Source organism: Aedes aegypti, chromosome 2 (assembly GCF_002204515.2).
Source record: "Aedes aegypti strain LVP_AGWG chromosome 2, AaegL5.0 Primary Assembly, whole genome shotgun sequence".
In the NCBI taxonomy this organism is placed as follows: Eukaryota; Metazoa; Arthropoda; class Insecta; order Diptera; family Culicidae; genus Aedes; species Aedes aegypti.
Window position 1 is genome coordinate 111790377 of NC_035108.1, and position 24413 is coordinate 111814789.

Here is a 24413-nt window from a genome sequence, read left to right on the forward strand (position 1 = left end):
GGGGTAAGTGAAAATAATTGGTATATTTTACTGAATATGTGAATTAACGTTTTAAACTCATGCGAAAACCTTTGAGGCCATTGAGAACATTACAATAGGTAAGAAATTTCTGAGATTTTTCAGCCATTATTGCATAATAGAGCGAAAGATTGTTAACCTGTCAACTATCACTCCGTAACAAGTTGGCGACGTGCAATCTTATTTTAATAATTTCAGCGGAAAACGTTGCGGAAAATAATTTTCTGTACCACTTCTAAGTTGTCCCCTCTGACAGTTTTAAACTGCAATAAAAAAAAAGTTTATGAAATAATTCGACATAGACCTAAAAATAACTAGATTGAAACACCGTCAATTTTCTAATCACGTGGGGAAAGTGAAAAGTTTCTCATTAGAGATTGAATTTGTGTTTTCTCTTTAGGTAGCTATAAGTATACAAGGTTCGCAATTATCATAGAACAACAGAACGTGCTGATAATTCAAGAACCACTATACTCAAAACGTTAAAAGCTATTATCATGGCCAAATCATGGAACTTCTCTAAAAAAAGGGTTGCCAAATATTACGATATTAATATGTTTACTTGGGACAGCATATTAAAAGGAAGACGTTAATTGAAAAGTTCCAATATAAGAGAACGCACGGAAATCTCGTGGAATGTCTATGTAAAGCTAGTTCAAAACACATAAAATGGGGTATAGATTTATCCACTTAAAAAATTCTAAATACTTTATTGAAAGATCCCGTTTGATTTCTCCCGAAGAGTTGTCCGAAAAGGTAATAGAAATCGTGAATATACCTGTTAGTTTTTGAATTTATTGTTCAAAACGATAAACTTTTCACTTATCCCACTTATGGGACAAGTGAAAAGTAAAAAGACGTTTTTCAAAAACTTTTTCTGTATTTTTTTCTTTAATTTTATATAAAAATCAATTTCAGCATACTGCTTATATTTGATGGGAGTCAAGCTAAAAAATATATACGACCTCATTTGTTTTAATTTAAGGTCTCTAGAATTTGAAGAATTCCAACTATGCGAAATCCATTACCCACTTGCCCCACGGTACCTTATTTGAATAACTTGACCACATGTCGGATTGTTCCGAATTCCCGGTTCCCTGGGGGAAATGGCCTCTAAATCATCGGTTCTGAAACCTAGCTGGCAACATCAAACTGCATAAATTCCCAAATCAAGGCTAAAGAAGGGTAATTCAATGGTTCTTGGATAACTTGATAACATGCCAGGTTGTTTTCTGTACCCTGTTCTTCAGAAGAGGCGATTCTGAGATCTATCTTGCGACACATCAAACTTGATGAAGTCAAGAAGAAGTCAAAGTCATGTCAAAAGAAGAATAGTTCAAGAGGTTTTGGGTGAACTAGCCACATACTAGTTTTTTTTTTCTATCTTTATTAACGAGATTTTTAGCCCTGGGCTAGTTCATCTCGGGACCAACGGCTTTACTTCCCTTCCGAAGGAAGTCGTCACTGAAATTTTTAGTGACCATCTCGGGAATGGGATTCGATCCCAGGTCCTCGGTGTGAGAGGCGTGTGTTCTAACCACTACACCAGGTCCGTCCCCCACATACTGGGTTATTCTGGGTAATTGGTTCTTCGATGCAAGTGGCAAATATGTTGATGGTTCTGAAGCTTTATTTGCGATGTATCAAAAATCATGATTTTGCAAACCAAGTCCAAATAAATGTCAAATCGTGTGAAGATTTGTGTCGTGAATTTTGAGTTAAATATTTACTCCGCAAAATATCCTTGAATTCGCAGATGAGTTTTTGTCAAGCCTGCAGCTGGAAGAGTCGATATATTAATTTATAACATCTTATAAACTCTCTAACTTACTCATCCACTCTTTCATTCACTAACTCATACATTGTCTCATTATCACACATACAGAAAGCTTTGCTTTCCATCTCAAACTATAAAATCGTATTTCTTCACTTCCCCACACGTGGCTCCGTTTGGCACATGTCACTTGAGCCGTCATTAGGTGCCTTAAAATAGTCTTGAGGATATACGTCCTCTACATTCGGTACAATCTATACGTAAGAACGGTCATTTACAGCATTATGCTTAGCACATAATTGGTCACTAATATCAGTGGGACTGTTATGCGTATCCCGTATTTCTAGGCATAACAGTCCCACTTTGAATTTCGTAGCTAAATTTACTTTATTCCCATGATAAAAACTCTTGACTCTAATGAACACGCTATTCTTTATACTATTGTAAAGATTTTAATTAAGTTTACCACACACCTGGCCAATACGAGGCGTAAATGTGTTAAAATCTTTAAACGCGTTTTTCTCGATTGCATATTTTGGAACATGGGACAATTATGCGTATAACGGCAGTAATAACTGTGGAAGTGCTCATATGAACACTAAGCTGAGAGCATGCTCTGTCCCAGTGGGGACGTAACGCCAGAAAGAAGAAGAAGATGGATTTTGTAATATTATGAATTATATAAGAAAGCAATAATGCAAAAAGTTGCAACTTTTTACAATAATTTGTTCAAAAATCATTATTTTACACGTGCTAAAACTTTGCCGAAGACTCGAAAGCTCTAGGACGCGAAATAAATAAGTTTGCATCGCAGCGTCACCTATGCGGCGAAATTTCCAACTAACTTTTATCGTTAACACCTCTACCGGCAGCTTAATTTTTTACCGCTAAAAAATATTCTAATCGCTATAGCTTTTTTGTTTTCGATCATTTCTTCATAAGCTCTCGAAAAACTCTTCTAGTTTTAAAATATCTGTCGATATTGATAATTGGTCATCTGAATCCGAAGATATTTCAAAATTCCTTTGGGGGACTGACGCGTAGCCATAACCGACGTAAATATCTCAGGGTACATTTTAATTTTTTATCGTATTCGGATATTCACTCCTCGGAATTATACATTTATGCGAGTATGTTGCGAAAAAATGAAGCAATTTGGTGCAGCCGTTTTTGAGTAATGAGCATTTATGTTTCTGGTACCACGCAGGACAAATAAAGATCTTGAAAATTCTAAAAAAAACCTCTTATCGTAATTTTCAGATTTCTCTAAGAATACTGAACCGTTTTGTATGTTTTTTTCAGAGTAGCTCCTTATTACCTGGCATTATTGTCTAGTACGATTTTTTTTTTTTTTTTGATAAATTGACCAAAACAAAATGGCCGCCAAAGAAATTTTATATAAAGAATGTGGGGCCTTCCTTAGCCGTGTGGTTAGAGTCCGCGGCTACAAAGCAAAACCATGCTGAAGGTGTCTGGGTTCGATTCCCGGTCGGTCCAGGATCTTTTCGTAATGGAAATTTCATTGACTTCCCAGGACATAAAGTATCATCGTACCTGCCACACGATATACGAATGCGAAAATGGCAACATTGGCATAGAAAGCTCTCAGTTAATAACTGTGGAAGTGCTCACAAGAATACTAAGCTGAGAAGCAGGCTCTGTCCCAGTGCACAGTGGTACCGCCCATAGGTCATAAATCGAAAAACAAAATGTCTTGGTTGTCATTCCTTTATCTTTTCATGGATGAATTATGATATCTAGAATGTAGAAACAGAAACATTATAGACGTTCCTGTATGATATGCATAGTAAGGCTATGAATGATTGAGTGTATTTTTCATATGTGAAAAATACGTTGAAAATATAGCGAATTCAGCTTTTTGTTTATTGTCTTCGCAAATCAGAATCAAATGATTCTTCAAACAGTTAAGATTACAGAACATTAGTACAGATGTACATCTAATACTTCCGATACGTTTTAGAGTGTTATTTGACATCTAGGAATCAGTATTGATGTGAGTAATGAGGATAGAAATATACTCACTTCGTAACTACATCACTTTATTTGAAGTACATTTTTGAATATGTTCTTAATCACATTTAATCAAAATTCTGCCACCAAATGATCATGTTTGAGTAGGAAAATGAACATGTGAAGGTTCTAGCTGCAAATAAATGCAAATAAGTTAGCGTGCCTTCAAAGTTGTGAGTTTTATTAATAAAGGCAATGCTAAAAATATGCATAGAATTGATTACATTCCAGTATATTTGTAGATAAGTGGAATGAATATACAAAATAATGAAATTTTCACTACTCATACTTCATTTCGATATGAATGCACATGCAACATTGTATATTGATTTGACAATTAGTTTTAGTGAGGGCGCTGAGACAATAAAATCCTATTGAATTAGTATTGGTACAACAGTCATTCTAATATGTATGACATGACTTCCCAAAGTGTGGGAGAAATGACATGAAATTGTTCTTTTATTTATTTTGATCAAAACAAGATATTCAACGGCATTCCAGCATCTATATATACAGCGGTAAAAAATAAAATTGTGGGAAGAAGCAACAAAATATTACCAAATAATTCATTAATTATTTCTCAGTTGTGAATATTTGAAACTTCGGCACTTAGAAAAGTGTTCATTAGCTTTTTATATCCACATACCAAAAAATAGGCTTCTGAACATGTGAAGCAACTCTGTGAGGGAAATCTTCTCAAGTTGGACATTAATAATCCTCATATGGTGCTTTCAATCTATAGATTTAATGGTACTTATCAATAGTATATTAAATACTATTGTTGATTTTGGAAACGGGAAAAAGAGAGATAATTGCAAGTAGGTTTTTTGCACATATAATAATTCATATAACAGAGCATTCGCAATATGATCTACGCATCCTAATTAGAATTTTTGAAGTGATATCAATTACGGCATCAACATCGATGGAGTTTTAGCAGTCAAAAATAACTAATTTGGCAATTTCTGATGGTATTTATCATCGGATATTGAGTAAAATGATTTATGACCGCTTCGTAGAACAAATGGAACCACTGTGCAGTGGGACGTAATGCCAAGAAGAAGAAGAATATAAAGAATGTCAGTCCCCAAGGAACATCGGAATATCTTCAAAACCAGATCACCAATACGTTACGGATTCTTAAACTAGAAGAAACAACTCTTGAGATCTTGTGGAAAAATGGTACCGTAAAACGGGGTAACTTTGATAATGCGGGTAACTTTGATAGTGCGAGACCCACAACATACTAAACGAAATAACAAAGTTTCTGTTAATCAGTTAAGCAAAACGAATGTGAAAGTAAAGAGTATTAGTATGACACTTCATGTCAAAGCTATTTGCAGGATTTATATGCAAATATTAAAAATCTATAACATTTTAGCATTTTTGAAACGCTTACAAACAATCTGTTCTACGATCACTATTTGATGAAGTCATAATGAGTTCGTCACTCATCCTTGACAGCCTAGTTATAGTAGAACATGAATTCGGCCTAAAATCTCTTAGCGAAAACTATTTTTACAAACTGCAACCATTTTTGTAATCTGAGTCAGAAATTGCCATATAGCGTTAAACGCCTAGAGGTATGCACCGCCCTATAAATGTTACGTAAATCATTCAATTTTGTTCGATTAATCCTCCATTATCAAAGTTACCCCAAAACAGAAAACCGACTTTCGATTATATGAAAAATAATATATCCATTCAGAATAAATCTTTTGGCAATCTATCAAGTGCAATCGATAGATAGGATGTCAGTACTTGTTTAAAAAATATAAATTGTAATTCTTTGAAACAAAATGCATAAAGTTACCCCGTTTTGCGGTACAAAAATATCGAGAAACAAAAAAGTTATCGCGATTTGAATATTTTTATAGCGGTAAAAAATGAACCTGTCGGTTGAGGGGTTAAATTGAAGAACAAATAAATCCAAGACAGGTCTCCCAAGACACCATCTCGAAAAAATGCACTCCTAAAGCGCTAGAGGTTTTGTCTGGCTAAATTATGTTCCTGGTCCAGTGGGCACTTTGGTAAACCGACAAAAGATTCGATCTATGAGGGCTCGTCTTCTGTTTTAAACAAGTGACTTGACTTAAAACCATCGAATACATTCTCAACGTCGACCGAAGATTACACCTCAAGCCATGTCGTTAGCTTCTTCGTATCTAATTATCTCGAGCCCGTTTTGATCCATCAGCAGTCCAACTCGGCTAAGCGACCCCTCCTAGAATAGAATGCTGCTCTAACGACGAGGGAGGGTCCCTCTGCCTCTTGGTGCGTTGAACCTGTTTATTGGGTTAGGGGATATAGATTCCCAGAAGAACAACTTCAAAACCCCAGTGTCGCTGGATTATTATGTAGTTGGGCGCTCTAGGCAAGGTCCGTTGCCGGTTTTTGCTTTGCGCACGAGAACCTATATCTTGTCCCACGGGTGCCGCTGCTGCTGCTGGTGATGATTAAAATGCGCTCTGCTGTTTAACCTTGAACTAGCCGGACCGAGCTTTTTCCATTTCCTGTTTCTCGTTTGACATAATACATATACATACAATCAACCTGGCAGCGTGATGTTATGTGGTCAATGAGCAAGAGCATTCCCCTCAACGCTGGGCTCTGGGAAATTTGTTCCATAACAGTTGATGGTGCTGATGGTCCTCCTAATGAGGGTATCACGTATCACGATATCCACACGCGGGCGATAATGAAGAGGCAAGTCAACTTGTTTCAGTGTCTTCTAAGCTATGTGTATGCGTTGGGCAGCGTAAACACATTGTGCATATATAACTTAAAGATATTTCCAAATTCATCGAATTTCAATTTGAATAATGAAATGCCTCTGACTCTCCTCAAAGATAAATCCATTAATGACCAACCTGAAAACTACTTATCAGTAGGTACTATTTTTCTACTATTGATCCCTTTTCTAACCTTTGTTGGACCCGTGCCTTCATTTTTTTTCGTTGGACCCGTTAACGAAAGCTAGCGGTTGTAATCCTTCTTGGACACCGTATCGAAAAAAAAAACTCTTAAAAGATCTCTTCTTATTTAGTTTATTTACTAAACATGGTTGCAACCACGAACAAAAGGAAGGGTGAATCTCTGAATTCGAAACCGCAAAGAAAGGCTGTGGCGGTTGGCCGGAGTCGGCGGTTGGCTCGAAGTCGTCTTAAAAGGGCTCTCAAGTGACTGTAAGTCACCTGAAGAGATAAAAAAACGGAATAAATGATTTACTTCACACTTAAACAGACTTTCAGAGTTCGGTAAATAACGAAACAGACCGGTAATTTAAAAAATTACAGTTGTACAGTGGGATTCCGTTTTTGGCAACAAAGTTGAAATTTTCAGTTGCCAAAAACGGAACCGTGCCAAAATCGGAACCCATATTTCAAAATTTATTCTTCAACTGTTGGTTTTGAAAACATTATTACAATGTTCATACATCATCTTTATGGAATCATAAGGCATCGAGACTTCGGAAAGGTATACTTCGAAGCATTTTTCCGAAGGCTTATACTATGCTATGAATCTATGGCCCCGTAATGTTAATTCTGGCAAACGTTTCTCTGGTGGCGTTTTTACGTCTTAACGTCTTCAATTATTTTTAGAAACCTCAAGAACCTGATAGGAATCTTCAGGTTCTCATAAGATATCTACAGAAAAACGCTTGAGCTCTGAAACATTTTGCCATTCATCCGTAAGATCTCGCATGGAGTTCTCAGGATCTTGCTAAGGATTTTGCTAGGAGTTAACATCTTGGGATTCCGCAGCGATGTTGCTGGAAATGATCAAGTCTCCGTTGAAAAAAATTCAAAAGTTTATTATTATTAGGCTACCACTAGCACACCTCAAATTCTCTGGAAAGCTTTTCAAAATCCCAAAGCTTTCGCCGGACATATTAAAAATACCACTAGAATTTCACATAATACCGCTTAAAATTAACAGGATGCCATAGAGTTTACTAGGGATTACCAGATTTTGGACATCCCCCATAACCAATTATACATTCTGAGGATCCCTCAAGAAACCCTCAGTGTCCACTTGGAATCTGCAGATATCCTCATTAATTTGTTAAAATATCTGACAAGTCACCTAAAAACCAAGAAAACTCTTAAAGATCGCGAAATTCTTCTGAAACATCTTGAAGAGAAGAAGCACAAATTGTCTACTCATGATGACAAAACTAAACGTTTGTTCAGAGTCGTCTTGAAAGGTCTCTCAAGTGACTATAAGTCACCTGAAGAGATCAAAACTGGAATAAATAATTTACTTGGATTTTCCCCAGTCCAAGTAATCATTATGAAAAAGAGAACCCAATCTGGCACTCTTGGGAAAGGGCTTTATCAAGAATATTATTTACTGCAGTTTAACAAAAGTTATTTAAATAATATTGAAGTTTAAGGTGATTATAAAAGGAAGCCAAACTTCGAATTTTCAAGTGCACAAGACGAGAGTATCTGACAACAGTTCGTGTTGAAAACCAATCAAATTGCTTGCTTGCTGGTGGTGACCAGTGGGATAGATTTTCAACGCGGAGCAGTGTTTGGTTCGCAAGTCTTGTGCTCTTGAAAATTTGAGTTGTGGCTTCGTTCTATAATCACCTTAAGTAAAAGAAATTGACTTATGTTCGATGCCCGTGTGACATGGGAACAATTTCAGAAACCTGGAGGAAATTTTCAGAACTCCACTCAGTGCAGTCGGCGACAAAAGTGGAGTGGTTCAAAACATTGCCGCATGGATGCTAAATGCATGGGTTGTGGAGGTTCTCTTCACGCTAAGGACGTCTTTCCTGTGAAGGAAGATACCAAAAAGTTTGTATGCGCAAATTGCGGGCGCAACCATAAGTTTAATTTTTGGGATTACCCTTCGCGTATGCGAGTCGTCGAGACTCGTTTCCGGAATTCATATGCCAGATCCTCAAATAATGCTCATTTTCTCAGAATAAAGTCATCTGAGCTAGCATTACTTACCTCGAAATAGAGAGTCATCACTACACCCGAGGTATAAAATAGATTAGAAGATAATTAAATTGAATTGTAATTGGCTGCCATTTCCTGGTAATTTGATGACATATTTCAGCGAAACATTTCAACCACATCGTCATACAAAAACCGAGTGTTCGGAATATGAGTCTGTTTGGAATTTGAGACAAAACGGTATATAATTTCAGTGTGTTCGGATCGAGTTTGTACCACTCGAGTTCAATCGCCTTCCTCAGCAGGCCAGCAGTGTCGTAAGTCTTTCGATCCATGCTATAGATAGACCACTCCAATACAAAAATGTTTCACTCTTCGAGGAACTGTTTGGTGTTCTTTGAAACATGGCAGGAGGCATTGTCTTGCTGGAAGATCATTTTTTTCCTAATCAAACGATATGAGAACCTATTCTAGCGATGGAAATTTCGCAATACAATTCCGAGTTTATTTTTTAGTAGAAACGGAGTTTTTCCAATATGCTGAATACAACCCAGATCATTACATTTCACGTCTTATATCGAAAACGGCTACTGAATCCATCTTGGTCCATCCAGCTTAAACTTGTTTTAGTCACGGAAGACAATATGTGAAGATTAGTCATTCCAAAATTCATATTTTTGGGCAAAGACCAAACAGATTTTCTTACAGCGTTTTGCAAGTTTTGGAACAGGATTAGTTTTTGTGAACGGAATATTGAGGTCGTCGCTCAAAACTTGTCTAATAAGCAATCAAAGCAGAAATAAATCTTCGATTCACTGCTCGGCTATTTTCCCATTTTAAATACTACGAAACGCTAACCCGAGATTCGATTGATTTTTTTTTCGATTGTCTCAGCAAATCGATTATCTCTGAAATCTTCTGAAACTTCCTCGAAAGTCTAGGAGTTCTTCCAGAGGTCCTTGTTCATTAAAGATGACTACTTTTTACACAGGTTTTATCACAGAGTTATTATTCAATAACAAAAATCTTGGCATTTTCCTGGAGACATTCATGCAAGAATTCCTGATAAAAAAAATCTCAAGGCTTACTTTAGAAAATCTCATAGAATTAGTGGAGAAATTTCTGTAGAAATCTTAGAAAAAAACTCTGGAGCAATTTCTGAAGGTATCTTCAGATACATTTCTAGGTGAAATCTTATATAAATCCTGAAAGATAATTTCATAGGAAGCCCCTGGAAACTCCTGGAGGCGTTTCTGGAGAAGTTATTGATTTTATTTTAGAAGATGTTCTGACCAGAAATCTTGAAGGATGTCTCAAGGAAATTTTTGGATGAATCACTGGATAAAATCTTTGGGGAATTAGGGTTTTCTTGAAAAATTTATCAAACAATTTCTGGAGGAATTTTTATGATTTAAAAAACAAATCTTTGGAGAAATTCCATTTCTATGGTTTTTCTCCAAGCTTTTATTGCGTGGCTCCTATTAGGTTTTGCTTTATTTTGTTTTCTTGCTTCCTGTTTGGTCACTACCAGCCCTGTAAAGACAGAAAACTTTTTAGTCTTGTGATAACGACTGGCACTTTTTCCGTTTGAACCTCTTGAATAAAGTTACTTTCAATTTCCTGTTTAGGAATCCAAAGGGTTAATTTTTTTCTTAGCTTCACAGTGCACAAAAATTTCTCAACGTTTGTCCTACCCATGGTTTCGAACGGGGACGCGCCTCTGATAAAATTGAAATGCATAATAAATGAGATGGAATAAAAAGGTAATTAATTATTAAACAAAAAGACTGAACTAATAAACAAGTAAAAATATATTTTTGTCTAGTTGTAATCCCGGAATCCCGGGATTTCCCGGGACATGTCTCAATCTTGTGCCGAATCCCGGGACAAGCAAAATGGACACTCTACTTGGTATCAATGCTTCTTGACGGCATAATTTTGACTCAACTGTAGGTAATTATGCATTTCAGTCTTGCTCTTACCATTATTTAGTTTACTAATATACGCCCATTCTTATGTACCGTAATCCGGGGTACGGATATTTCCAAATATTTCCAAATCATGAATGGTGGCTTCTCTTTCTCATATTCATAAGCTAATGAAAGTGAAGATTTTTGCAAAAAATGCGTTATGCGGAAAATTTGTCAACTTTTTGAAATAACGATTTCAATGGTTAAGGATGGCGCTACCCAAGATTCATGTCTCACATAAGTTCTGCAAGATATATGAACAAGGAAAATACGGTTCTCTCTAAAAAGGGCATCGCCGAAAACGATTCCGTTGTCAAAACTTTCATAAGTATGCTCATTGAGGCAATATTACCGAATTACTGTTGAGAATGCAGAATTCTCTTAGGCAACTGCCTACCTTTAGGCGTATTCTGTGGTTCGAGATGTTTTTAATTTTAAAATAACCCAAAAAGTAAATGACTTGTAAGCATTTGGCCTTCATATTCGGCTTCAGGGGCCATGATTTAACTAAGTAACGATTACCGAACGTTGTTTACATAGATGATCAATGTTACCCCATATCAACTAAATCAAAAAGTCGCTCAAAACATTTTTCAAACATGCTTAAATCTCTCAAAAAACAAAATACAGTATATAGTCACGAGGTATGGGTGGTAGTACTTGTTTTAAAATTATAAAACTGACAACATATCCATTTTCAAAAGAAATATTAAATAGATGATCAATGTTACCCCAGATTACGGTATTTGACTTTTATTGCGTCCGCTGTCTGCGAGAAACCTACTGAAAGTAGGGCATCCTTATACACTGGGGGAATGGATTGCAAGCTCATTTGATGCATTTGCATTACATATTGAGCTTTCTATATATTTAATAGAAATATTCTCCCTTACACACTTAAATTCGGAAATCGACCTCGGTGACCGGATTCGTCGAGAACCCAACAGATGATATCTCGGTAATTGCCGAATTTCGGTATAACATTTACCGAGATCTCGGTGAACGTTTATCGAATCTCGATAAAAAAAAATTGATTGCCAAAATCTCGGTAAAATAAGTACCGGAATTCGGAATACCGGAAAATACCGATAACCGGCTGTAAGGTTCTTGCCAATTTGTTTTGTTGAGACCGGTGAAATAATTTAGGTGTGTAGGCTGGCCAAAACCGTTGCTTCCAACCCTAAATTTGTAAATGGCATATAAATCATCTATTCATGTTACCGGTCAGCAAATACAGCGTGTTGGCTTAAGTTAAATTGAAATCTTGATTATGATTATTAGAAGGATGGGATTACACTCAAGCTGATGAACTATCGTCATACATAGAAACGCCATAAGAAAATTGACCCCAAGAAATCGGGTTGAATTTCATAAATTTGCCTTAATACACCAATACATTGACTTGTTAGTGGTTTTTCTAATGTTCCTATTTAACCTGTTTGTAAATGAAAAAAATAATTCTGGATAGGAATCGCACACAAATTACGTAACAATTCATACGACGAACATGAGTATAAACTTTAAACACTTTTGAAGATGACAATCATCCATTGTTAGAGTTATTTTTATGAAACATCTTGAAATTCAGAGATAGCCATTACAGTGCCCGACTTGTGCCTCTAATCACGAGTTCAAAGGCACTAAACGTGAGAAATAGCTAAGAAATAAATGCTATCTTCTTATTTTAAGCTTTCTTGCAATGCAAAACAAGTTAAAATATAAATGAAACTTCTGTTTGTTGACCGAAATTTAAAAAAAAATCCTTGGCCGGTAAGACTCGAACTCACGATCCTAAGATTGGTATTGCTGAACAACTGCGCGTTTACTGCTACGCTAGCCGAAGACCTTATGACTTATAAGGTCCATAAGGTTTGTATAGAACATGGGACAAGTAGGCGTAGGAGGGCAGAATAGTGGTTGTAACTTTATTGAAGGTGCTATCCCATGCAATAGGGTGCAGAGCTACTTGAGCACTGCCATGATTCACTTTGGCTTCGTTTTTTTTTCGTCTGAATTGTCCGAAACTTTGCAATAAGAAACACTTCAATACGACATATATTGTGGTCAAATATGAGCACAATGACTTAAAAAGATAACTGCCGAAGTGAATTAGAAGTGCCGAGAACAGGATCCGGCTACTACAATGATGCAACATATCTACGACAACCTTTAAACGTCCGACATAGCACAGGCAATTCGGGTCATCGAATTAACGGGATCATCTTCACTGAACTCGGCCTCTGCTTAAATACGAAGCGTCACCGCTTTCATTCGACGCGCATATTTTTTTTTGGAAAGTTTCCACTTCCGTCAGTTCATCAAAACGCTGAATTCGATCACCTTTCGCGAAATCGTTTATAATCTGTTTGCGTATACGCGCTCACTTCAAACGGCGACTAAATATTTAAACAGGATCCCACTCACTCACTCACCTATGCTTGCATCGGTTTGCCCATTGTAGTTGATACAGAGCACCACCAAAGCGACCAGAATAAAACAACTTTTTCGGTCCATTGCCGAAAGCTCCTATCGAACACCAATATCCGAAAATCCAATCACTCTTCAGGAGACCTCGTTGTTGCAGCTGATAGCGAACGGCGATCTACACCTCTGATAATGCCACGAACACGCGTTTCAACAACACTATCTACCGATGATTCTTCTTCGATATAGAATCCACTTCACCTTTCGATCAATGAACAACTGAAAGTAAAAGTATTGCACCACTTATTTTTTTTCCTTTGCTGTCGCTTCCTTCGCGAGGGATTGGCACCTGAAATGCCAACAATGCAATGCAACAACCGCACACCACTAAGGCACAGGAGATCGCGCTGAGCCGAGATTACGCGAACGAGAGAGACTTCGCGCTGCAAAACTGCAGCCAGCACGGTGTTTCATTTAGCGTTAATAAGAGAAAAAATAATAGTCATCAAAACTTTCAATGTTAGTTTGTTTATAAGTATATATACTTATATATAAGTATAAGTTTATAAGTAGGGTGCAGAAGAACTCCCTTGAGAGCGGCGGTTGACCAGAACAATCGAAGGTACACAGAGATTCAATAAATTGGACTTGGGATAAGTGTTGGCCAGGGTAGACGCGTCACGCGAAAATTGCCTGGGAAGGAATAACAATTATTAATAATGAAATGTCAAACTCTAAAGGATTTTCGCGTCGCTTCGCGTGACGCGTCTACCCTGGCCGACAACTTAATCGTGTTGCGCGTCGCTCGCGTGGCATGGTGAAATATTATGGATCCGACAGAAATAAGGACAAGCATTTTTTTAAATACTTTTTGTCTCGATCTCCAAGCGTCGCGAGTAATATTTGAATAGTGCGCTGTGTTCATAAACATCGTAAGAATGCAGCGCCACACATGTCATTATGACAGTTATGTCGGGAACGAGTCACACGTCGCGTGTCCCACACGCGCGTTCCGATTTGGTGGGTGCGCAACAATAGTATCGCGGGTGGCGAAACGCCTTAGTAGAGTTTGATCCTTTGATCTTGTCGCTTGCTCCTATGAGGGCGAGTAACGAACACTTGTTCGGCGTTCAATTCGTTTATCGAGTAATATCGCGGAGGTCTATAAAGAAGAACCCGATGAAACGCCCCATTTTGATATTTAAATTTCTCTAAAAAGATTCCACGATGACAAAGTAACATTGGTAGCGGAATAACAGCTTATTCAGCAAAAACTCTGTTTATACAGCCTCTTTTCAATTAAATAAGCTGTCAATCAGCTATAAATGTTATCTGGGTACGAATAGTTAAATTTCCTTATGAATCGATGACGATCGCTATCGGTTTGCTATATGTGCGTTTTTAGAGCTCGACATTGATAAATGTGGAGAAATTCAAAGAAATTGTTAACCGGGACGTAGGAAGCCGGATTCTATTCTTGGCAATTTTGATTCACTTCGGCAATGGGGTTTTTTGAAAGTTAATGAGCTCATATATGGCTACAATATGCGGTATTGAAGTGCATCTTATTGTAAACTTTCAGATCATTTGGTCGGGAAAAACCCCTCATGCCAAAGTGAATCTTGGAGGTGCCCAAGTAGCTCTGCACCCTAATACCAATTAAAAGAATAAGAACAAATTTTGTGCTACCAACGAATATGATTTTAAAATTACGTCCATGAAACTGAAATAAATTAAAGAATTATCTTGATGAAAATCTCTAATGCTTTACCGAAGTTTGGTAAAGTATTAAATAATTTTGGCAAAACATAGCGTTCCGTAAGCTCAAGTTTTAATTTAGATAAAATATTACCGAAGTCGTAGAAATTTTCCAAGTGCGTAATAGTGTTATTTCAATAAACGTAGACTTTAAGTGATAACGTGCTTAATCGGAATCAATACACGCTTTGCCAAATGTGCAAACATTTAGCTAGGCAATAAACAACAGACAAACATCGGTTTCGACACCGACAAAATCTAATGAGCTTAAGAGATGAATGTAAATGTGTTCACTTCACACGGTGTAAAGTAGTGTAAAGTTTCTGAGTTCTACTTTGTATGCCCTCATGTATGTTCTTACCATTCACCATTTATAATGGATTCAAAATGGTAAAAAAATTGACTTCCAGTAAATCCAGAGTAAAGTATCCCATTCATAGCATTTATTTGCGTACAATTCGACAATTTTCCCAGGAAAAAATTGAAACTTAACAAAAATAAGGACAAAACAAAATAAATTTTGGATTTGATTCATCGCAGTTTTCCACTTTAAAATATCATGTACTCTCATGTACATGTACACTTAAAAGTATTAAAATTTGATTCAAAATTGGTTTTGTTTATACCCTGATTAACAAATATTTAGAAAATACAATCGGTTTTATTGTAACAATACCGTGTTTTCCAACAGTTTAATAATAAGATGAAATGTAGTTTTTCAACTATTCACCATCTGTTCTATCGGTAGCTACCATTGAATTACTGGATTACATACATGGCCTGATTCGCTACTCATCATATAGTAACGAACATGCGCTAGTGTCTATGCACGAAAAAATCGCTAAAAGTTAACGCGAAAAATATTTGTATAGTGAAATACATCTAACGAACTATTTTCGAAAAAAAAAATGCCTTTCCTCATACAAAATAAAGCGGGGAAATTTCTGCTAATCAACTGTGTACAAGAGCAAAGCAGGTAATCCATTGTAAATGGCCATTAGATGCTTTCAATGCATTTTTCGCACAGAACAGTCAAATTTATTGTATTTCAATTGAGTTTCCATAAACTTTTATTTTACTTTACATTACGTTGTACAAAAATGCTAGCATAAAATAATTTGAAAACGATTATAGTTGTCTGCAGTTACTTAAAATGTAATAATTTAAAACTATAGCACAGAAGACAGCCCATGTGACCATAGTTAATCGATTTATAGTAACTGTTCATATTTACAATATTTTCCACAGTTTTCATAAACATTTTTAAAAATTTTGGCAAAATGGGCAATGATAAAACGATAGCTTGTAACTCTTAAAAATGACTTTAATTGTCGCACTTATGCATTTCAATACAATCATTTTGAAATTTATTGTTTTCAACTAGGATCGATGTACCAATAGCCGTATAGCAAGGACAAATATTCATATAGAATTGAACAATACAGCCAGCGGCATTATTTTTACGTCCTATGGAAGCTTTTTATCTTATTTATGGAAACAATATATTGAAAGTAAAACTTCTTTTTATAGAATTTACCGTCAAAAAATGTGAAACGTAGAATTCACAAAAAAAAAACTGTTGAGAAATTGTTAAGAATAAGAAACGTAACTTTATTTCACTGGTACATAGGGCGCCGGATCCTATTCTTGGCACTTTTGATTCACTTTGGCAGTGGGTTTTTTTTAAGCGACTGAGCCAAAATATTTTAAATTTTATTGCAAAGTTTCAGACAATTCGGTTGAGAAAAACCCTTCATGCCAACGTGAATCATGGAAGTGCCCAAGTAGCTCTGTACCCTATATATCAGCATACACACTAATACCACCGACAAAGAGCTGTAATTCAGTTAACCGTATTGAAGTGTAATTTGAACTGTAAAGAGGTTAAGAGTAACAGATTCGGCTTGTCGTATTATTTCTCTGTTTTTGTCCCATAAAATAAGCAATATTAGGGGACAAACCTGGTGTAGGGGTTAGAACACACGCCTCTCACGCCGTGTCGAGGACCTGGGATCGAATCCCATCCCTGAGATAGTCACTTATGACAAAAAGGTTATAGCGACGACTTCCTTCGAAAAGAAAAATCTCAAAAACCGAAGAAATGTTTCTTTGGCATAAACCAACAAAAACATTTAAAGTTTGAGTAAACATGTTTTAGACATGTTTAAGGTTTTGAAGTTTACATGTACACGACGAAATACGTGTCAAATGTACAGTATGGCCCATGAAAATGCGAAAATTGTTTGAACTTGAATTTAGAATTCACTTTCGTTTATTTCATTGCTTTTGTGGGTGAATGTAATTTCTCATTACTGTAGTATATTTTGACATAACTTCGTTATCTAGGACAGTTATTGTCATATTTTTCTTGCTAGCCTAAATAATATTATTAAGCAAAGAAGTTTAAAGGTATTGTCCGCTCAAAGTTAGATTATCGTATCCTTTAGTGGTAAACTTTTTACCTTCTAAAATCACACTTTATTGTTGACAATATTAGTTTGTGTGGTACCAGAGGATGGGGGAGTTCTCAGAGAACGTGTTTTTCATGGCCACAAGCAAATATTTTGCCAGGCTGATAGTTTTGGGAGCATTTGAGTCTTAAATGTTTGACATGTCTTTATTTTTTGTTAAAATTTGATAAAAAAAATTAAAACAAATATCTATAACAGTTTTTTGAGGAAGAAATTTGTTCCTTCGGCTAGAGACAACTTAGATCAGTACTGGCTCATAGGTTTTGAGCAAAACAGAGCCGCTTATCACACTTATAAAAAGGTTCAACCACGGCTCTCCAGAATGAGCCAAATTTTCCAAAATATGTTTTAGTCTCCAATGATCCAGATATTAATCCATTCTATCATTTGATATGGGCGAATGCTGGAGACAAGGATTGTGAAGCATCTCACCCAATCGATGATGTTTTAGAAGCTTTCATCACAAAGATATTGAACTCGATGACTGCATTATAAAAATTGAAGGTAAAGTACATCGGCATCGTGGCCTATCGCTACCTATCGATCACTTATCGGTCAGTAAATTTAGTGCATGGTCGTCGTCAGACGAGATTGGTCTCGACCGATTGATTTCAATTTCAATTTGTACATTTGACTCGTATTTCGTCGTGTACATGTAAACATCAAAACCTTATAAACAATATTTATAAGGCTGGATTGTCTAGAACTTGACAATTAATTAACTGTGTAATGTGTTTCTGGCCTAAACGTAAACCTTCAGTATTAAAATTGGGACAGGGCTACAACACCTTTTTGTATCAGTGTGAAGCTTGCAGTACAAAGAATCATATGAATATATTTATTTGGGTGTTTTGATAGACGAATACTGTGAATTAATCGTTTTAATTTTGGTTGTCAGTAATAGTCGAATTGTACCGAAGCCTTAAATTACCCTACTTAAATAACGCAAGTGCAACATGAATTACAAAAAAAAAAAAGTTTTTTGTTTGATGTAATCCTACAATTGTGCTATGCTTTTCTAGTATCAATGCATACAATATGTAAGTTATTATTTTCTGGATGGACTTAAGCGGGCTGGCCACTTAGTAAGAAAAGCGAATAAAAGGTGTTGGAACCCTAGTTGAGACACTTATAAAGATTAAAGGCTTAGGTAAATTTTGAGAACACTGATCATCCCGACACACTAAGATTTTTTTCACGAGCTCGGCTGTGCGAATCTCGGTTTCCTGATTTTAACCGAGACTCAGCTAACAACAATTGCATCAAATCGGGTAGGTGTCTTCGGGGGACTTATTCTTCGTAAATCAAAGAATAAGTACTCTGAAGACACCAACAGGATTCAATGCAATCCCGCATTTTTATGCACACTTTCGCACTTATGAGGCCGCACTTTGCAGTCCAGTAGTGAAAGAAATACACAGTATTTGAAAAATGCAGAAATTCCAATTCGGTGTTGAAATACAACGTTAAATGTAGTAAAAATCAATGATTCTGACCTGGGAGGGAGGCATAGATACTACTCATGAAATATGAAACAGAGTTTATTTCAAACTGCAAGATAACTCCAGCTTGCCAGCGGCAATCAAGGCAGACTTGATGAAAATCGCTAGTTTTATTTTGTTGTGTACCTTCGATCTTTTCGGACAAACTCGGAAAAAAGCCAAAGTTTTCTATGCGTATTTCAATACTTAATATTCAATCAGAATAAAAGGTGCTCCCGTCATATTACTTTTGAATATGTATGAATTGATTCTCATTCGCTTTTGTCACCTTTTATGGAATACAAAAAATGTATTTTGATCAATAGGGCGATATTCAAAACTGAAAAGGCAATAGATGGCTCTTCAGTGGTAGTAAAAACGAAATCCTGAAGCAAAGAAAGCACAACGGAAGATGAACTAAACACAAAAAGTTATGTATTCACTTTACACTTGATTTCTAATCACTACTTTTTTGATCCAGTTCCTAATTGCAAGTAATTTACGTTTTTCATACGTTTTTACAGTTCTCCGACTACCATTCTCCTCTGCGCTTGTGTTGAAAGTTTGAGAAATTTGGCGGCTCGGCGGCCAGTGAAAGAAACTGAATGTCCGAAAGGTTGTTGCCTGTACTTTTTGCCACTGGCACCAACTGTTAGCGTTTAAGAACGAAATAAACAGTCGTTACCCTATTAGGCGGCATCCACAAATTACGTAACGCTCTAGGGGGAGGGGGGAGTAGGCTCAAGCGTTACGGCTTATACAAAAATTTGAAATTTGTCATACAAAAAGCGTTACGAAGGGGGGCGGAGGAGGGGGTCAAAAATTTCAATTTTAGCGTTACGTAATAAATGGATGCTGCCTTACGCGCTCATATCATGTTAGTCCATTGCTCAAGATCCACAGTGACAGTTTGTGACAACAGAATCTCGGCTCACCTTGACGTGAGATTTTGAAATTCTGACGGTTACGCCTTCAAAAGGTCCTAACTAAATATTTCGTTTATTGTTTTGTTTGAAACTCGCTTCAGAAGTGTAGGTCAACTGGATATATGCATAAACAAACCGGCGTAAAAAGATTTATTGACTATTTTTATTTAGATAAAACGGTGAACGAAGCACCGCGGCAACGGCCGTGGAGCAGACGCGCGGGAAGGCGGAAACCAATTAGCGCACCAACCGCGCGAATGGATTTCTTGTGTTTCAGCGCTGGCTGCCCAGATTCAGCAGGCAACCACAACGACCACCACCAAACACTGTAATTGTGCACTTTGCAGATATGTACTATTAATCCTTCTGCACTGTCCACAGTCCACCATGTCCACGTCACTAAACGAGTCTTTAGTACCTTAATACCACGACGGAACGATCCGCGCCGATCGAATTCACAACACGAACTGATTCATAAAGTGGATCGACCAATCTGAAAGAACAACGGCTTCCACTTCGGGGCGTCGTGGTTTGGAACGCGTCGTGGGAACGACACGCAAACCGGTTTGCATTGTGCAGCCATTGGAATGGATGGTATAAACCTACCTACAGTATTGGACAAAACATTTGCAACTTTTTCGATTTTCCATACAAAATGACCAACTTTGGTAAGCTATATCTCAGTTATTTATTGACCGATTTGATTGAAATTTTTGCAGAACATCAGACATAACTTGAATTTTAACATATATTTTTGAGTGATTTTTCCAATCACAAGTTCAAAAGCAGTAATGGTTTGACTAAAGTCAATTTTTTGACGATTTTTTATAAATGACATAACTAAACATATTGAAGGAATAGCTTCATGGTATCTTCAGCAAAGTTGTAGATTTCAACGAGGTGAACAAGTTTGCTGAAGACAGTTTTTGTGTAGGGCTATCAGATTTTGAGATAAATAGTTTTGAATTTTTCGTCAAAAAATACACTTTAGATAAACCGTTATAATTAATAAACCCGTGATTGGAAAAATCACTCAAAAATATATGTTAAAATTCAAGTTATATCTGATGTTCTGTGAAAATTTCATTCAAATCGGACGGTAAATAACTGAGATCTAGCTTACCAAAGTTGGTCATTTTGTATGGAAAATCGAAAAAGTTGCAAATGTTTTGTCCAATACTGTACATAGGAGGAAAGCATTTTGTACACTGTGACTGTTCCTACCATAGCGGCAAAAGCAAGCCTATATAACATTTGGAAAGGCTCTGCACGGGGAGGTAGATACTGGTCTCAAGAGAACGACGCGCAGCGCAAACCAATCATGCAGTGAGAGAGTTCAGCTCTAGGCGCATGTAGGTACGCGTGAAATGGTTCTCAGGCGTAAGGGAAGTTGGAGTGCGTTTACTGTTAGCTATGAACAATGTAAGCAATATACACATTTTGTTAACCTTAAAAAGTCCGGGACGAACATTAAATTTTCAAATGACCACCATTTGGAAAAAAATGGATTTATTTCAAATAAATTTTGAAGTACCGTAAAACGGGGTAACTTTGATAATGCAGGTAACTTTGATAGTGCGAGACCCACAACATATTGAACGTAATAACGAAGTTTCTGTTAACCAGTGAAGAAAAACGAATGCAAAAGTAAAGAGTATTAGTATGACACTTCATGTCAGAGCTATTTTCGAAAGAATCAAGTGCATTTGAGGATTTATATGCAAATATTAAAAATTTACAAGATTTTAGCATTTATGCAACGTTTACAAACAATCTGTTCTACGATCAATATTTGATAAAGTCATAATGAGTCATATCCTAGTTATAGTAGAACATGAATTCGGTCTCAAATCACTTAGCGAAAACCATTTTTACAAGCTGGGACCATTTTTGTAATCTAGGTCAGAAATTTCCATATAGCGTTAAACGCCTAGAGGTATGCTACGCCCTTTACATGTTCCGCAATTCATTCAATTTTGTTCGATTAATACTCCATTATCAAAATTACCCCAAAACAGAAAACCAACTTTCGATGATATGAAAATTATTATATCCATTCAGAATAAATCTTTTGGCAATCTATCAACTGCAATCGATAGCTAGGATGTCAGTACATGTTTTAAAAATATAATTTGTTATTCTTTGAAACAGCATGCATAAATATTGCAGTTTTCTTCGAAAAAAATATCAAAGTTACCCCGTTTTACGGTACCTAAATTCTAGTTTTAGAACCTGTGCCGATGTTGATCATTGTGAAGTCTCCGTAGTGGTTAAAATATCTTATATTTAGGTAAACTCGAAAGAACTCAAATTTGGCTTCATTCAATGCTAGGACGGTGCGTCTCTCTGTTTTTAACAATAATGCTGTTGAAAGAAAGGCTAAGCAACCCAATTGCGGGTAAAAATTTGTTGCTGAAGAGCCCTGCCTTCTAGCTGATAGCTAGCCGAAGACACCACCATTCAAGCGCATTGCGATCTTAAGATGTTCGTTAAATGGTTAATATTGGTACCAACAATCTTCTAGTCATATCTCAAGATCAGAGCCAAGAAAAGTAATGAGATTCACGCTACAGTAGCCAAGCAAAGCCAATCACAGTCATCGGAGCCAGTGAAACTCACGCCTGCTGCTGCTGCTGCTGTAGGAAAAATGCCTTGAAAGTAGCAAAACACCCGTTGCTAAGGGCAACCCAAAATTACTGTAGAAAAATGTTATATTTCCCGCATTTACAGCCTATGATAACATTACTGATATAGAAAATTCACGCACCCAAAATAGGCTTTTGGGATTTTACAAAGATATTCACAAATATTTAGCTACTGTAGTGAGAGAGCCACGTGATTTTCGAGAATTTCAGGCCCAGTAGTTACCATTCCCAGCCCTGCTCAAGAGCGTTATTATTTATTTATTTGGTTTTACATCAATTAGCTTGATAAAACCTCGCCAACAATATTTCGCCATTTCACTCGGTTCATGGCCGCTTCTCTCCATTCTCGACTGTGACCCACGTTCTCCAGGTCCTGGTGCACCTGGTCAATCCACCTAGCTCGCTGCGCCCCACGCCTTCTTGTTCCGACCGGATTCGTAGCGAACACCATCTTTACAGGGTTGTTGTCCGGCATTCTTGCAACATGCCCTGCCTAGCGTATCCTTCTAGCTTTAGCTAGCTTCACGATACTGGGTTCGCCGTAGAGTTGAGCGAGCTCGTGGTTCATCCTTCGCCGCCACACGCCGTTCTCTTGCACGCCGCCGAAGATCGTCCTTAGCACTCGGCGTTCGAAAACCCCAAGAGCTTGCAAGTCCTCCTTTAGCATAGTCCACGTCTCATGCCCATAGAGGACTACCGGTCTTATGAGCGTTTTGTACATGGTGCATTTGGTGCGGGGTGAATCTTTCTTGACCACAGTTTCTTCTGGAGCCCACGACTTCCACTGATGATGCGCCCTCATATTTCCCGACGAAGGTTGTTGTCAGCCGTCAACAAGGATCCAAGGTAGACGAACTCGTCCACCACCTCGAAGGTATCCCCGTCTATCGTGACACTGCTTCCTGGGCGGGCCCTATCGCGCTCAGCATGTACTTTGTTTTCGACGCATTCACCATTAGCCCGACTCTTGTTGCTTCGCGTTTCAGGGAGGTGAACAAATCTGCCACCGTTTCAAATTTTCTCTCAATAATGTCCATGTCGTCCGCGAAGCAAACAAATTGGCCGGGTCTCGTGAAAATTGTGCCTCGACTATTAAGTCCGGCTCTCCGCATGACACCTTCAAGCGCAATATTGAACAACAGGCACGAAAGTCCATCGCCCTGTCGTAGTCCCCGCCGAGACTCGAACAAACTGGAGTGTTCGCTCGAGATCTTCACGCAGTTTTGTACACCGTCCATCGTTGCTCTAATCAATTTTGTGAGCTTCCCGGGAAAGCTGTTTTCGTCCATGATCTTCCATAGCTCTACACGGTCAATACTGTCGCATGCCGCCTCGAAATCGATGAACAGATGGAGCGTAGGGACCTGGTACTCACGGCATTTCTGGAGGATTTGCCGCACGGAAAAGATCTGGTCCGTTGTCGAGTGGCCGTCGATGAAACCTGCTTGATAACTTCCCACGAACTCGTTTACTGTAGGTGATAGACGACGGAAGAGAATCTGGGATAGCACTTTGTAGGCGGCGTTTAGGATAGTGATTGCACGATATTTTTCACACTCCAGTTTGTCACCCTTTTTGTAGATAGGGCATATAACGCCTTGCTTCCACTCCTCCGACAGCTGTTCCGTTTCCCAGATTCTGACTTTTAGCCAATGCAGACAAGCGGCCAACCTGTCCGGGCCCATCTTGATGAGTTCGGCTCAGATACCATCCTTGCCAGCGGGCTTGTTGTTATTGAGCTGTTGAATGGCATCCTTCATCGTAGTGCTGCTTCCACCTTTCGATCACCTCGCGTCCGTCCATCAAGATGCTCCCATCCTTATCCCGGCACATCTCAGCTCGCGGCACGAAGCCTTTGCGGGATGTGTTGAGCTTCTGATAGAACTTCCGCGTTTCTTGATAACGGTACAACAACTCCATCTCTTGGCATTCCACCTCTACCAGGCGGCGCTTTTTGTCCCGGAATAGGCGGGTTTGCTGTTTCCGCTTCAGTCTGTATCGTTTC

At 37.7% G+C, this 24413-nt stretch overlaps 1 protein-coding gene across 4 annotated transcripts in view; it reads right to left on the bottom strand.

The window, feature by feature from the left end:
• Positions 1-20279, bottom strand: part of LOC5576174 (probable chitinase 2) — a 35873-nt gene extending 15594 nt beyond the window's left edge. Inside the window, exons 1-2 of one of the 4 annotated variants that reach the window (XM_001662470.2) lie at positions 20182-20279; positions 13136-13406 (exon numbers count right to left, since the gene is read on the bottom strand). In XM_001662470.2, the coding sequence (XP_001662520.2) occupies positions 13136-13217 (82 nt within the window). In that variant the 5' untranslated portion in view covers positions 13218-13406; positions 20182-20279. Of the gene's footprint in view, positions 1-13135; positions 13579-20013; positions 20033-20118; positions 20136-20181 lie in introns of those variants that run through there. The other 3 variants (XM_021841973.1, XM_021841974.1, XM_021841976.1) reach the window with 3 other exon arrangements.
• Between the last annotated feature and the right edge of the window lie 4134 nt (positions 20280-24413).